At 58.3% G+C, this 13,450-nt stretch overlaps 2 protein-coding genes across 2 annotated transcripts; both read left to right on the top strand.

Moving 5' to 3' along the window:
* Nucleotides 1–1,824: 1,824 nt before the first annotated feature.
* NCLIV_038260 (hypothetical protein) lies at nucleotides 1,825–7,917 on the top strand (the record flags this gene model as incomplete). The annotated part of the gene is made up of 11 exons (XM_003884027.1): nucleotides 1,825–2,449; nucleotides 3,004–3,073; nucleotides 3,557–3,677; nucleotides 4,337–4,400; nucleotides 5,046–5,114; nucleotides 5,672–5,774; nucleotides 5,909–5,939; nucleotides 6,332–6,485; nucleotides 6,871–6,950; nucleotides 7,243–7,311; nucleotides 7,840–7,917. 11 exons carry the CDS (start codon nucleotides 1,825–1,827, stop codon nucleotides 7,915–7,917), a joined length of 1,464 nt encoding a protein of 487 aa, XP_003884076.1.
* Nucleotides 7,918–10,033: 2,116 nt separating this feature from the next.
* NCLIV_038250 (conserved hypothetical protein) lies at nucleotides 10,034–12,886 on the top strand (the record flags this gene model as incomplete). The annotated part of the gene is made up of 1 exon (XM_003884026.1): nucleotides 10,034–12,886. One exon carries the CDS (start codon nucleotides 10,034–10,036, stop codon nucleotides 12,884–12,886), a length of 2,853 nt encoding a protein of 950 aa, XP_003884075.1.
* Between the last annotated feature and the right edge of the window lie 564 nt (nucleotides 12,887–13,450).

The raw sequence follows: 13,450 nt of genomic DNA, 5'->3' as shown, positions 1-13,450 counted from the left end.
GAGAACAGAGACGAGGGCCACCCTTCAGGGATGGGAGAGGACGAGCGAGGACTGAGAGGGAGACACGCGGATGTGCACCGCGTGCGCAGGACAGAAAACCTGGCGGCGAAAAACTTGCTCCTGCTTTCAAGCAGCGCTCCGGAGGTTCAAGGGACGCAGAGGAACTCGTACCGCAACGCAGAAACCGAACGACGACCCCGTATCCTCGCCGTAACCTAAAAGGAAGTCAGTGCAGGTTTTCCCCTGGCAGAAAAAGCGTGGAAGAAACTGTGCCTCGCACACCCAGAGCATCCAAAGAAAGATGGCCGCGTCCCTCAGCGTTCAGGAGAGGGTCCACATGCAGTGAATAAGGCGACGAAAGGAAAGTGTGCTGAAAAGCTTGCGGTTTCTCCCGTGACGCGCTGAGGAGGGTGTGCAGAGTGCCTTGCCGGCTGCACGCCGCTGAATTACACACAGCGGAAAAACAAACGCTTGGAATGCGCTGACCTCGATCGACCATCTACCGCTGCAGTGACACTCTAGGAAGCCTCGTTTCGCGTTTCCCAGGGAGTCACCTTGGCCGCTGGTGCGTTGCAAACTCCACTGCCGTTGCCAAACGCTTTGTCGCCAGCCAGGCGATCTGCATGCAGCAATGTGCGAGCCCAGTGAAGTCCCGCGGAAAAGGAGACGGGCGCGGACAGATTCCTGTCTTCGTTGGCCGCTTGTTGTGTCGGGTGCACAGGATGAGACGGCACTGCGTGGCCATCAAGCCTCCGAATAGGGTGTACGTACACTTCAGAGCATACCCGCGATAGGGCTTTCGTTCCGGCGCCTTTCCAGGAAAAGGTCTTGCGGCACTCCGTTCCTCCTAGTCAAATCCGCCAGCACACACTATCGAAACGGCGGCAGAAGACCTGGAGCAGCAAGAAAGCCTTCCGCGGGAATCAAAAGTGTTTTCTGCCTGACCATGCAGAGCCCCTTTTCGAACGCACTTGCTCTTGGTGTGCGGCCCCGTCTCTGGGTTCTCGCTTTCCGGCGACTGACTCGCAAGTGTCTCGTGGGGGGTGGACAATGAGGGGACAGTAATCTCCCCCCTCGGCAGCCGTTGGAAAGTTCACTCCGGCCCTGTTTACTGCTCCAGAATGGTTGTGTCGGGGAAAAGTGAGTGGTCTTTCCTCTTGTGTGTCCTCCCCTGTACGTGTCTGTGTGTCGCCTCAGCGGATCTACCCCCTCCATCGTCCCTGTCTTCTCGGTTCACTCTCGCACCAGGTGACTTCCCGTGCGGCCAGCGGCCTTTCCGCCCTTTTGCCCGGGTATCGAGCCTTCCTTGTGAGCGTCCTGTTGCCGTTAAGAGGCCATCTGGTGTCGGCGGAATCTCTGACGATTCAAACTGCCTTCCTCAAAAACTCGCCTGTCCCTGCTGCGGCTCTCGCCGTCCTTCCCCGATGCCATTTTTTCCGTCCCTCTTTTCCTTTTCCTCCCGCTCACCCGCTGTTCTCCCTCATCCTTTTCGTCCCTCTGTTGTCTGCCTTCCGTCTCTTCTTCACCTTCTCGTTTCGTGCGCGCTCGCTTCCTCTCTCCTTTCTGACTCCCACCTCGATTCGAGTTTCGGTCCTGTCCTCGGGGTGGACGGTCGCCTTCCCCACGATTCCTTCCTGCCCCAGCAGTCGTTCCTGCGTTCTGTTCACTCCTCTCTTGCCACGCGGGTTCCGTCTCCTTGACATCTCTCACCTTCTTGGTCTCCTCCCCTCTTCTCCGTCTGGCCACTCTTCTCGTCTGGTCTTCCTAGTGTCCCTCCGCGTCTCGCCTCGTTTCTGCGCCTCTCCTCTTTCTTGCGACGCCACCATGGTTGTTCTCGGCCTCGTAGGACCGCTGCAAAGCGGCAAGAAGTCTGTGGCGAGAGTCCTCCAGGAGCAATACAACTTCACGCTCCTGCATCTCTCTGGCGCCGCGCCTGCGTGTTGCCCCGCATTCGCTTCTCGTTCGCTTCGTTCCTCCAGAGACCGCCTCCGCTCTGTTTCCGACCCGCGGTTTCCCTCTCCCAGCGCCAGAGCCAAGCGAGCTGACGCGGAAGCGGCGGAGCGCGCAGATTCACGCTCAGGCGCATCCGACCCTGCATGCCGTGCAAAACGGGAAGGCCGAGTCGCCGAGTCTCCGACAGTCAGACCATCGGCGCGTTCAGACGCAGATTCACCCAGGGAAGAAAAAGAAAGCCTTTTTTTCGCAGAGGCCCCGCTGCAGTGCCCCGAAAACGGCCTGGTTGCGGCTGCGCCCAGTTCTCGCCCTTTGGCCTCTCAAAGGCCTCACGCTGTGTTTAACGGCCTGCAAGACACGGCCTGCGTTAACGGGTCAAGTGAGCCTCGTTCTGCCCCGCATGCACCGGCGCCGAATGAGCCTCTCCCAGCTGCACGGCCGTCAGACGCGCCTTCCTCGCTCTCGTTCACCGACGCAGATCAAATCGTTGATTTCGGTACGACGCAGACAAATGCGAGCAGACAGTCCGCGCTCCGCTGCCACACACCTGCAACCTGGAGTGTATCGACTGCACGCTTGGCAGACACTACGGCCTATCCGTGTCTCTCAGACGAACCTCACGCGTGTGCGCTTCCGTGAAACACACACACAGTTCTCTGCGTCTCTGACTCGCTGTGGTGCGAACTTGCGCCCCACCCGCTTTCGCAGGTCTCGTGGACCGTTCTCAGTTTTCCCTCAACACTGTGGTAGATGCTGGCCTGGGCTGTCACACCCGGCAGATTCCAAGGATAGTCCACAGCCTATCCTTCACTCCAGTGCGTTTTCCACGCGTATTTGTTCCGTTCTCCCCCCGTTTTTCTCGCCCCCCCCCCCTGTGTGTCGCTGCCGTCGCTCGTAGCGTGGCTGCACGTGCTAGGAACCTTCCCCCCCAACAGAGCTGCGCCTTTCGCGCCCTCGGTTGCCCCGTCTGGAGACACTGTCTGGTGTCTGTCGCTGGGTGCGTTGTCACTCAGTGGTGAAGTCCCAGCCTGCGTGTTCTTGTTCTTTCAGTCACGAGTCGCTGGCGCGAGAACTTTGTTGTTCTCGGCATCTCCAGACTGGAGGAAGTCAGGACGCTCCGGTACGTCTTTTGTTCTCTGTGAGACGCAACGCTTCGTCGTGCCTGGCTGCGCTGGAAACCCCGGCAAAAACGGCAAAGAGAAGGCAAAGGCTCGAACGTTTCACGCGACAGACAGGAGGCATCCACCGTCTCACGAAGTCCCCGGGCGGGGAGAGGGGGCCAGGCGTTTGTCGCTTGCGAGTCCAACAGCACGACAGAAGAAGTCTTTCCTCCGAACGCGTTAGGACGCGACAGCGAGCGAGGACGACGGAATCTGGAACCCGTGCGCGAGATGTTTCTTCTTTTTCAGTCTGACAAACAGGCAGGACTGAAGACAGAGACCGGATCTGTTGGTCTGGCGTCGTGTGTCTATGCATCTTGTTTTCGCACACTCTCGAAGCAGAGCTCTGTGTCTGCCTCGCTTTGTTGGAGTCGATAGTGTCGCTCTTCCTTCAAAGAGGCAACGACGTCCATGTTCCCTGACGGGGTGCATTTCTACCGCAGGAAACGCCCCTTCTTCGCGCTGGTCGCAGTCGACGCGCCGCTGGGTGTTCGTGTCGCGCGCATGCGGGCCAAAACAGGAGCGAATTTTTCAATGGATGACATGATAACGCGTGAGGATCAAGTAAGCGTCTCGTTTGTCTCGTCTTTTTTCGATTGGTGTACCAGCGAATTGTGGATGGCCATGCTTTGCGGCGATCCGTAATCTCAAAGGAATCCCTTCGCCCACCATCTTGTCTCGGTCTTTCTCTCCGGCGGTCGAAACTCTTGACTCTCTTCGATCCCACCCTCCTGGCTGCGGAGTGCGCGGTTTCACAGCTGCCGAAGCGTGGTGCGCGTTGCGCGGCGCACTGGCATATCCCGCACTGAAACAGCCCACCCTCGAAGCCGCCATTCTCTCACGCCGGTCTCCCCTCAGCGTTTCTTTTCGGGCAGTTCTGGCGAGTTGAACGGTTTTTGTCTCCCCTGTCACGGCGAAACGCGGCGCGTGGTCCCGGAGAGGCGGAGAACACACTCTGTTTTTTCTTCGGTTCCCCTGACCGCCTGTGTACACGCGAGAAGACGGATAGAACCTCGAGCCCTCAGCTCGGGTCCCTCGAGACGTTTCCTCTGCCATCCGAACACTTTTTCTTCTGGGACGATCCGCAGAGATGAAACGGTCTGCTCTATCTCCACGCTCAACTGTGCATGCATCCGTGGCTCTCCTCTCGCCACTCGTCGCAGCAAGGACGAGAGGCTCGGGGCGACCGTGCGGCCGACTCTGCTCCTTTGCGCTGCTCGCAGCTCTGCTTTCGTACCTCCGCCGGCGGTCATTCTGGAGCGTCCGGCGTGGATGGCGTCCGAGTCTGTAAGGAAGCGAGAAGCCGGGGAAGCGTGTTACGTTCAAAAGGCGTCCATGAGCAGCCGATACTAGTACACATTTTTGCATGCAAAGATGTGTATATATATGCATGGTTCTGCTTTTGCTTTTTATGTGGACATGCCCATTTTCATAAGGGTGAGCTGCGCGCCATTTCACAGGTGTCTGGTCGCATGCCTGTCTGTGAACAATCGCATTTGTTTATCGACCTTAACGCAGCAGCGCGCACATGCGCCAAAAGGTGTAGAGCGCATCTGAAGCCTTGCGCGAGCTGCCAGCCGCGGGGACTTCCGAAAGTGCCAAGGCATGCATGCAGCATTCGAAGCAAGAGAGCGGCCACTGCTGAGGGGCCAGTTCGCACGAAGCCCCAAAAGATCTCGCCCTGGGTTTCGCGCGATTCCCTTTTTTCGAGCGGCTGTTTCACAAATGAGGCCGTGGGCGGTCTGGCGGCTACGGCGGAGAGGACTTATCGTCTCGTGTTCCGAGCAGTCTGGACTTCGTGCTGGGTCGGGTTTTTGTTTGGTAGTGTGAGGCTTTCCCTTTCAGGCGGCCGTGCCTTTGTTCGTCGCCGAGTTCCTGGACCGGCCCCTTTCTTCTTGGTCCTCGACTTCTCTCTCTGTTCTTTGCCTGCAGGCATGGCTGTCGCGGATGTGCACGTGATGGCTGACGGGGACACCAGTCTTCTTCAAAAGAAAATCGCCTGTATGTGGGCTGGCCGAGAAATGCCTGGAAAAATCGAATCAGACTGTGCACGGCCCGAACCAAATTCCTTTCCTGTCTACCCAAGTCACACGAACGAGTCCCGTTCGCAGACGAGGCAAAACGCGCCAGAATCACAAGCGTCCTTTCCCGCCTTCCACGCCTCGGCTCCTGATTCTCCGCTTGTGGCGTGTATATACTGAGATTCTCGCAACTCTAGTGTGGACGAGAGAGCTCCGTTAGAAACGGAATCAGTCCCAGGCGCCAGGGGCCGGGCCCCGCTGGGTCCTCTCTGCAGTCGCCTGCGACATGCTCGGAAACATCAGAGATGAGCCGAACCTCTAAATTGCTGCGAAGGTTTTGTCGGGACCAGTTTGTTCCCTCAACTTTGTGCTGCTGCCTCCCCCGTGGGAGCTCGTGCGGGGACGCTTTCCACCCGTTCTCGGTCTTGAGATAGATGTCGGTCGCCACGTCTTCTCGACGCCTAGGTCGAAACCCGAGACGTGTTTCCTCCTGCTTCTGGACGACACACATTCCGCCTTTCTGGGGTTTGTTCGCAGCCGCAGGGTTCCTCTGTGAGGAGCTCGTGCGTCCTTCCTGGGACACGTACTTCATGCGGCTCACGTTCTTGGCTTCTACGCGGTCAAACTGCATGAAACGACGGTGAGAGGTGCCGGGAGTCTTGCTCAAGAAGTATCGGCAGATCTGACGTACCGCTGCCTTCTCATCGCGCCTTTTGGCTTTCCTCGGTCACGTGTGTTGTCGCTTACCGTTCTTTCCGCTCTGTGTATGTACAGGGTCGGAGCAATCGTCGCGCGTGGAAATCGTGTAAGTCGTCATCTCTGCGTTAGTTCCATTCTCTGGGCTCTGCGAGTTGTTTTCCTCCTGCATGTCTTGGCCTCTCCGCGCTCGCTTTTCGATGCATCCCGGCAGTTTCCCGTCGCTTTCTCCGTAGCCAGCGCCAGTGTGTGAAGGAGTTCCGTTTTTCTTCGAGTATCGCCTGTGGGTGTGCCTCCCCGTGGACCTAGTTCTTGAATCTCTCGCTTCCACTCTCTCTCTCTCGTCAACTTTGGACCGACCTCATTTCCTGCAACTGGTGAGCGGCGTTAACGGCACTCTCGGGTGGGGGGGCGCGGGACTGCGACGGCCAGCCACTGCGGCAGAATTTTCAGGAAAGGACTACTCGGTTTCTCCTTTACCTTTTTGTTCGCGGCATCCAGGTTATCGCCACCGGCTACAACGGAACGCCGTCCCAAGCAGCCAACTGCAACGCAGGAGGCTGTGCGCGGTGTAATGATCCCAATGTGTCTCAGGGTCGGGCGCTGGAGGCGTGCGAGTGTATCCACGCGGAGGCCAATGCTCTCTTGGAGGCAGGTAGGAAACGAAAGTCTCTGTGTTTGAAGTCGAAGGGTGCGCTGTCGTTTCTCACCAGCCGACCGCTTTTCTCTTGTGAGTCGGATACCCTCGATTAGACGTGACGTTCCGTTTTTCGAGCGTCGCCTGCTGGTTCACGCGGATGTGGTCCTGGGTCCGTTTCAAGAACGCAGGGATTTCTTCAGAACTGCCTCTAACGAGGACTGACTAGACACCAGTTAGCAGATACAGACAACCCGGTTCTTTGTGATTGCTTTCCACCACCCCCCACTTGCCTGGTTAGCTCAAGGTGTTGGATTTCAGTAGCAGACGACATTAAAGTTACTGCACATTTTTTTAGGTGTGGCATTGGCCGTATCCTGCATCTCTGTGCGCGGATTCTCAGGTCGAGACCGCGCCATGAACGGTACGCTCTACGTCACCTGCCTCCCATGTCTGGGTTGCGCCAAGCTCGTCGTTCAATCCGTAAGTAGAACCATCTGCTCCATTTGCCCGACACAGACACACCGTGCACACGTCCGATGCATTGCGGCTGTTCCTGACTCTAGGCCGATTTTCGTGCCGTGCGGTATCAGGTCGGTGATGTCGGATTGTGCCAGGAGTGGTCTTTTGTCTCTGTTCGCGAAACTGAAATGGCCGTCGGCTGTTCCATCCCTTGGCTGAAAAGGTCATTGTTGCCCAGTGCAAGGTGAAACAGTCTCACTTTGAAACAGAAATGGTTTCCCTGGTCTCTCCTGTCGTATGCGTTGATTCACAGGCAATCCAAACGGTTGTGTACGCGGAGGAATACGACAATCGGAGCGGCGCTCTCGACCTTCTCACCCGGGTAAAAAAACATATGATGGGAGTCCTCATAGAGCCGAGTCGTTCGCGATAAGGGTTCATGGCAGTACAGCGTAATTAGAGCAGCCGTGCATACGGCGGGCCGATGTGTACTCTGGTTCTGTCCTCAGTTCTTCTGAGCCAGGTGGTGATTTTCACTTTAGGACTGTGTTGCCTTTTCTCTCAAAAAGAATTCTCGCTGTGGAGGCTCCATCGTGAAGGTTTTGTCAAATGTTTGCAAGCATGCCAGTGCATTCGTTCGTGGCCGTAGCTGGAGCATCGGGTAGCTCACTGAACACACCAAAGGGGCGAAATCCCCAGGACAATGTGGAAAGGGAACGCCAGAGTACCGCATATATTAGGCGAAGTCTGAGACTCCTCGACGACGGCTAGTGTCAGTAACAAACGCGATGGCTTCGCATGCAAAGGCTACGGTTTTGGGTTTGCGAGTGCTGCTTTTGGGATCCAGCCAAGAAACGTTTGCCTCTTTGGCCACTATGCCTAAACTTTGGCGCATTTTCGTTCCCTGCAGATGGGGGTCCGCGTGCGGCGGTTCGCCGATGACCACCCCGGTGTGCCGGGAATGACCGTTGCGGTGAGGAGCTTTTGACAACGTCGAGAAGACGAAAGGTCTAGCCGGAGCATCCAGACCTTTTGTGCGTTTTCTGAATCCGATGGCGTTCTTCATTGCGACACTTATCCGAAAACTGGCCTCTTTGGGTCATCGTTCGAACCTCAGCAGGTTTCCTCGCTTCTTGTGTCGAAAAAGCCCCTCCGACATAATCAGGTGTTCCCGCGTTTGGTGGGGAGTTTTTGCTCATCCAGATGCCGCAGAGGAATGCAAAAGGCCACGAACTTTTGGAACGCATGCGGCTCCGCTTTTTTGTTCCCTCTAAACCTAACAATGCTAGGACGCGGAATCAGAACTCTTGCTGGAACGAGGCTTCGAGTTCGGCTGTGAAAGCTTTTTGCTAGCTCAGTACCCGGGTACCGCGTGCATCCCGGCACGCACAAACTGCGAGGAGATCGCTACAACACTTTCTGGAGAACTTTAGAAAAATAAAAGACACTGTCTCTCCTTCGCCAGCGAAAACTCCGAAACTGCCAAGCGTGGCCAGCTCCTCTCTTCAGCATACAGTCTCATACTTTAGAGGAACATGTGGGCTGCAAAATATGATCCTCGACTCATTCCTCTACGGAAAAAACCCCAGAACGTTCTGGGGTGCGCCACCTTTCTTTGTTACTGCTTACCGTTTTTTTCTGGTACCCCTGGCTAGAGGCGTCGATCCTGCAGCGAAAGACTTGGTGATCTTTTGACGCACAGACGACACGGTTTCGCGGAGCCGAGAGTCAAATGAGCGTGAGGCATGAAACGCCTCTTTTCTCTTTGAGAGAAACGAGAGCTGTCCAACATGAAATTTAGAAGTGGAGCTACGAAATTGGCGGCTGGGGGGGCTCGTCAAGGAGTGATGTTTCGCGCCTTGGGGCACTCTTTTTCTGCATGTGCACGCCGTCCACTTCTGCGCTCTGGAAACGATTCCGTGCCCAGAAAAGAGAAAAGATATCCTTTCCCCAGTATCAATAGATGTTTAAAGGATTCGATCTCGCGTGGGAAGAAAGAAATCTGAGCACAGATAAGTCAACTGGGAAATCTTTCCCGACGCCGTCCAGGTACGGGGCGTTTCGCTCTTCCTCACTTTGGTTGACCGCCTCCCGTTTGTTCCTTTCTTAAAAGCAGAGTTGACTGTTGTTGCCTCTGTTTCTTTTCTTTCTGTGTGTAACCAGTTCTCCTTTCGCTTTTCTTCGCACGCTCTGCAATTTGCCGGGCGTCTCGCGATAAAAGCTTGGTAGTTCCGCGTTTTCTCGTCGCTGAAAGGAAGGGCATTCATGTCTCGCTTTGTGTGGCTTTCCCGTTCCTCTCCTCGATTTTTTTCGCCCATACTTTTGGGACAGAAAATGGAGCAGCCAGTGGGCCTGCGGTCTTCTCGGCACCCGCATTCTTCCCCTTTCTCTCCATCCCCTGCACGTGCTGTATCGGCACTCCTGGCATCATTTTAGCGGGAAATACCGGAACTCTCAGGAAATGGGGCATTGACTCTTCCATCGAAATGTTTTGCTAACACACGCGACGCCAGTCTGCTAACTGAAGTCATCGGGAAATTTTCGCGGCAGAAGTCCGCGAGAAAAATTGTCGCATTCGAGCGGGCGGTTAGTGTCTTGCGACAGCGGCCACCCCGCATAATTACAGGACTTGCACGTGGTACCATTTCAAATGCGAGGGGGTTGTGGCTTTTCGATCCCCTTGACAAACGCGAAGAAGCGTTTTTTTGTCGACAATGCTACTTCGTGACTGGGGATGCACTCTGCTCGAGTCGTCTCCTCTTGTGCGGTTCCTCGCGTGTCATCGACCGCATCGCCCGGAACACCGGCAAGGAGGCCCAATGCAGAGATTAAAGGCCCGAACAACTCAACAGGTTACTCGGTCCTCCTCCTAGGTGTTTGCATGTTTTTGTCTGCCTCGATTTTCGTCGCTGTTCGCCGCTTGCCTTCCGCTCTTCGCTGGCTGCCGTCGCAGCCGGTCTTCCTGCACTACTGTGTTCACCGTCTCCTGCCTCGGGTGGCCTTTCCAGTCTTGTGCTCCTTCCTTGTTTTCCCATCTCGTAGACGCTCTATCGTGCCATCTCCCGCTCCTGTCTGGACAACTAAAGGCGGATTTGCCTCCCAGAATGTACGCCAACCAGGCGCCCTCCAGGGGACGTAGCGTCCCGCCAGGCTTCGCCCTTGCTACGCCGTGCTCTGCATCTTGCTATGCGCCGCTCTCGTCCACTCCACCCTCAGCGGGCCCGCAAGGGTCTCCTGCAGTCACGGCGGACCAGCAACATCGCGCCGAGGCGCTGCGCGTGAAGAGAGAGAGGCAACGCGTCGCGTCTCGCAAGTACCGGCAAAGGAAACGGGAGCAGCTGCAGGCGGCGGCGAGTCAACTTCTGCTGGCCTCTCCGTCGCTGACTGCCTCCTCGTCCCTTCCTCAGTGTACCGACCCTTCTCCGCATTTCCACGTGTCGCAAAGCCTGTCCAGCGCGTCGACGCTGGACCCCGTTCCTCCGCCCTTTGGCGCGGTCCCGCCTGGGGACGTTTCGCACGGAGGTGGGCACGCGTCGTTTTTCGTCGCGGCCGGACACCCTGAGGTCGTCGAGACTGGGAAAGGCGCGTTCCACTTCACAGGCAGTCCCGTCAACGCGCCAAGCGCCATCTCCAGCGCTCCTGTCCACTCTCAGTTTCTCCCCTCGCACGCCAACGTGGTGGGCGAGCCAAGCGGGAGATCTGTCGCGGCTGCGCACCCGTCTCCGTCTCTCTCGCGAGAGTCCTTGGTGGGCGGTGCACCGAGGCCCGGAGGTGGCCGGCCTGGGCCAGCGAAAAAGTGGAAAAGCGCGAGCGCTGCACACAACGACACTTTTCTTCCGAGTCCCTCTTCGTGCCCCGCCCCCTCGCCGTCGCCCCTCCTGTCCCCTGTCTCCGCTACGCCCACCCTCCACTCCTTCTCGCCCCTCTCCTTTGTCTCCTGTTTTGCCTCGTCCAGTGCGTGCGCGCAGCCCGGGACTCCCTCAGGGGCCGAGTCCGCGCAGGCGCCAGGAGACGCGACGGGCCCGGCCGCGTCGCCTACAGCGGCCTCCCCTGTTTTTCAAAACGGGGCGATTCTCGCGAACGTCTACGGGGCGTCGGGGACAAACCCTGTGCTCGTGAATGGAAACGCGGTGCCTGCAGCGCCTGGGAGTTCCCCGGTATGCATGGGCGACAGAGAGGCAGGCATGCAAGACTCGGCCGGCGTCCTGGCGAGCACAGTGGGCGATGCGAGGGTGCTGCCCGCGTCCGCGTTGGTGCTGAGCGATCCCCATGGCAACGGCCTCAGCACGGGCCATCCCGACGTGAAGCCTGCTTTCGCCCCGCCAAGCATGGCATCTGCGTGCCTGTCGCAGATTTCGGCAGGCGCGAATGGGCTGGGCATCGGGCCGGAGCTCCACGCACCTGGAATCGGGCCGGGCGGCGCCTTAGCCTCCGAGGCCCCGCAGGATGGAGCCCGGAGAGCCGGCGTCGATCCGGAGGGCCACAGCGTCGCTGCGGCGGGTGTGGGGTTGCCGGGAGGCCGAACACGCGCCGCTGGGCCTCCGGGGCCTGGGGACCGGGCGGTGACACACACAAACTTTGCTGCCGAGGGCGCAGTCCGAGCCGACAGAGAGAAGGAGAGCGAAGGGGTGGCGGAAAACGGACGTCAGAAAGGGGCTGGACCCGGCGCCGCTGACTGCTACGTGTTTCCGACCACTGTGATGCCTTCGCATCAGCCAGGCGTTGCGACTTCTCAGGCGCGTTTTCCTCTTGAGATGCCGCCTGCCTCTGCTTCGCCCCATATGGAGCAACTCCACTTCCAATTCCAGCACGTGCCTCATCCGATGCAAATGAGTCATCTCCAGTCTCTGCGCGACTCCTCGCTCAGCGCTTCGGACGTCTCTTCGCGTCCGCCCGGAGACCCAGGCCTGTCGCGGGGCGAGACGCCCACGCCGCAGGGATCGTTTCAACAGCCGCTCCGCGACGTGCCTGCTGGCCACAGAGACTGCGCAGACGAAGCGAGCAGACATCGGATCGGCAGCGGGAGCGACGGAGGCGCGGCAGGCCGCGGAATGCTGGAGCAAGAAGGCGCGAGTCTTCCCGGGAACGGTCTCCGAGAGGAGCCCGTGGACGGGACGCGATGCGGCTTGCCGTCGTCTGGGCAGGGCCCTGTCGACAGGTCGCGGCATTCTCAGAGCTATTCTGCGACGGCGCTGGCGCCAATTGATCTCGAGGGAAATCTGCAGCCTTCGCCGATGAATCGAGTCCCCAGCAGCGATGTCGGCCATGCCTCTGGAGCCGGGGGAGGCCGAAGATTCGAGACTGGGTCGTCTCTCCGTCCTCTCTCCCACTTGCCTCCGCTCTCCGCTCCGGCATCCGCGCCCAGAGGCAGTTCAGCTCTGCGCTCGCCGCCTCAACGAGGCCCGGCTCTCCAAGCGAACTCCAATCTGCATGCGCATGCACCTGTGCAGCCAGCGTATGGGCTGTCGGAAGGTCGCCGCGGCGTTCCGACGTCTCCCTCGTTTCCTGGATTTTCTGGAGCGCCGGGCAGGACCGCTCTTCTGCCCCTCTCGCTTGGCGGGTCCGCGCCATGTGCAAATGCTCGACGGGTCGCGCATGCTCACTGCCTAGCCAGCGGCGCAGGCCTCGGAGCGGCGGGGCCCGCAGGCCGGCGCGTGAATGAGCGAGGGGCGGTCTGGGGTTCTCGGCAGTTGGTGCTTAAACTGCGCGAACTGCACCGGTCGGCGTCGCATCTCACGATGCAGACGATGAAGGAGATGGCTGCACTGTGTGAAGAGGTGGTTCGGAAGGGCGAGAGAGAAAAGTGGGCTCGCGCGATACGCGGGGAAGGCGAGCGGGACGCGCGGCTGCGGCGGGGCCTTCTCAGAGAGGCGCGGCTGTTGGTCAGAGAAAGCGAGGAAATCGTTTCCAAGGGAGAGAGAGAGACATCGCGAAGTCGGAAAGAAGAGACGGAGTGAAGGGGAGCTCAGAGAGAAGCCGAGGCGGAGCGAAAGACGAGGAAGAGGGAGATGCGGAGAGCCGTTCAAGGCAGAGACAGGAAGAGGAATCAGAGTACTGGTTGCAGGACTGAAGCAACTGAAGGCCAGAGGTAGCGACTGAGCTCGGTAATCTCTGCGCAGATCTTGAGCACTGATATTTCGAGTCGCCAGAACACGTCGACCAAAGTGGAGAAACACGAAAATGCAGTGGATGTGGCCTCAGGGACTCTATACAGTGAACGGAAGCGCGTGGCTTCCGAGAGCAGAATGCAGTTTTTTAAAGTACAACGCCCCAGCTACGTATTGCCATGGCTGTGTTTGCCTTTACCCAGGAACGCCCTTTGGCACGAAAGTGATAGAGGTTGCCTGTCGCATCTTTATCTTTTTTCCTCCGTCGAGTTTTAGGCGGAGCGCCCAGTCCGCTGCGATCAGTTTTGCAGGACAGTTGGGGTTGATGAGCACTCTTTTTGCACGCCGAAGCGAATATGTTTCGGCAGCCCTCGGTGCTCTGCTTCACTTCAGAACCGTCTTCTCGCTGTCACG

This window comes from Neospora caninum, chromosome VIII (assembly GCF_000208865.1).
Source record: "Neospora caninum Liverpool complete genome, chromosome VIII".
Classification (NCBI taxonomy): Eukaryota; Apicomplexa; class Conoidasida; order Eucoccidiorida; family Sarcocystidae; genus Neospora; species Neospora caninum.
The sequence above is the reverse complement of the archived record's forward strand: the minus strand, read 5'-3'. Positions and strand labels throughout refer to the sequence as shown.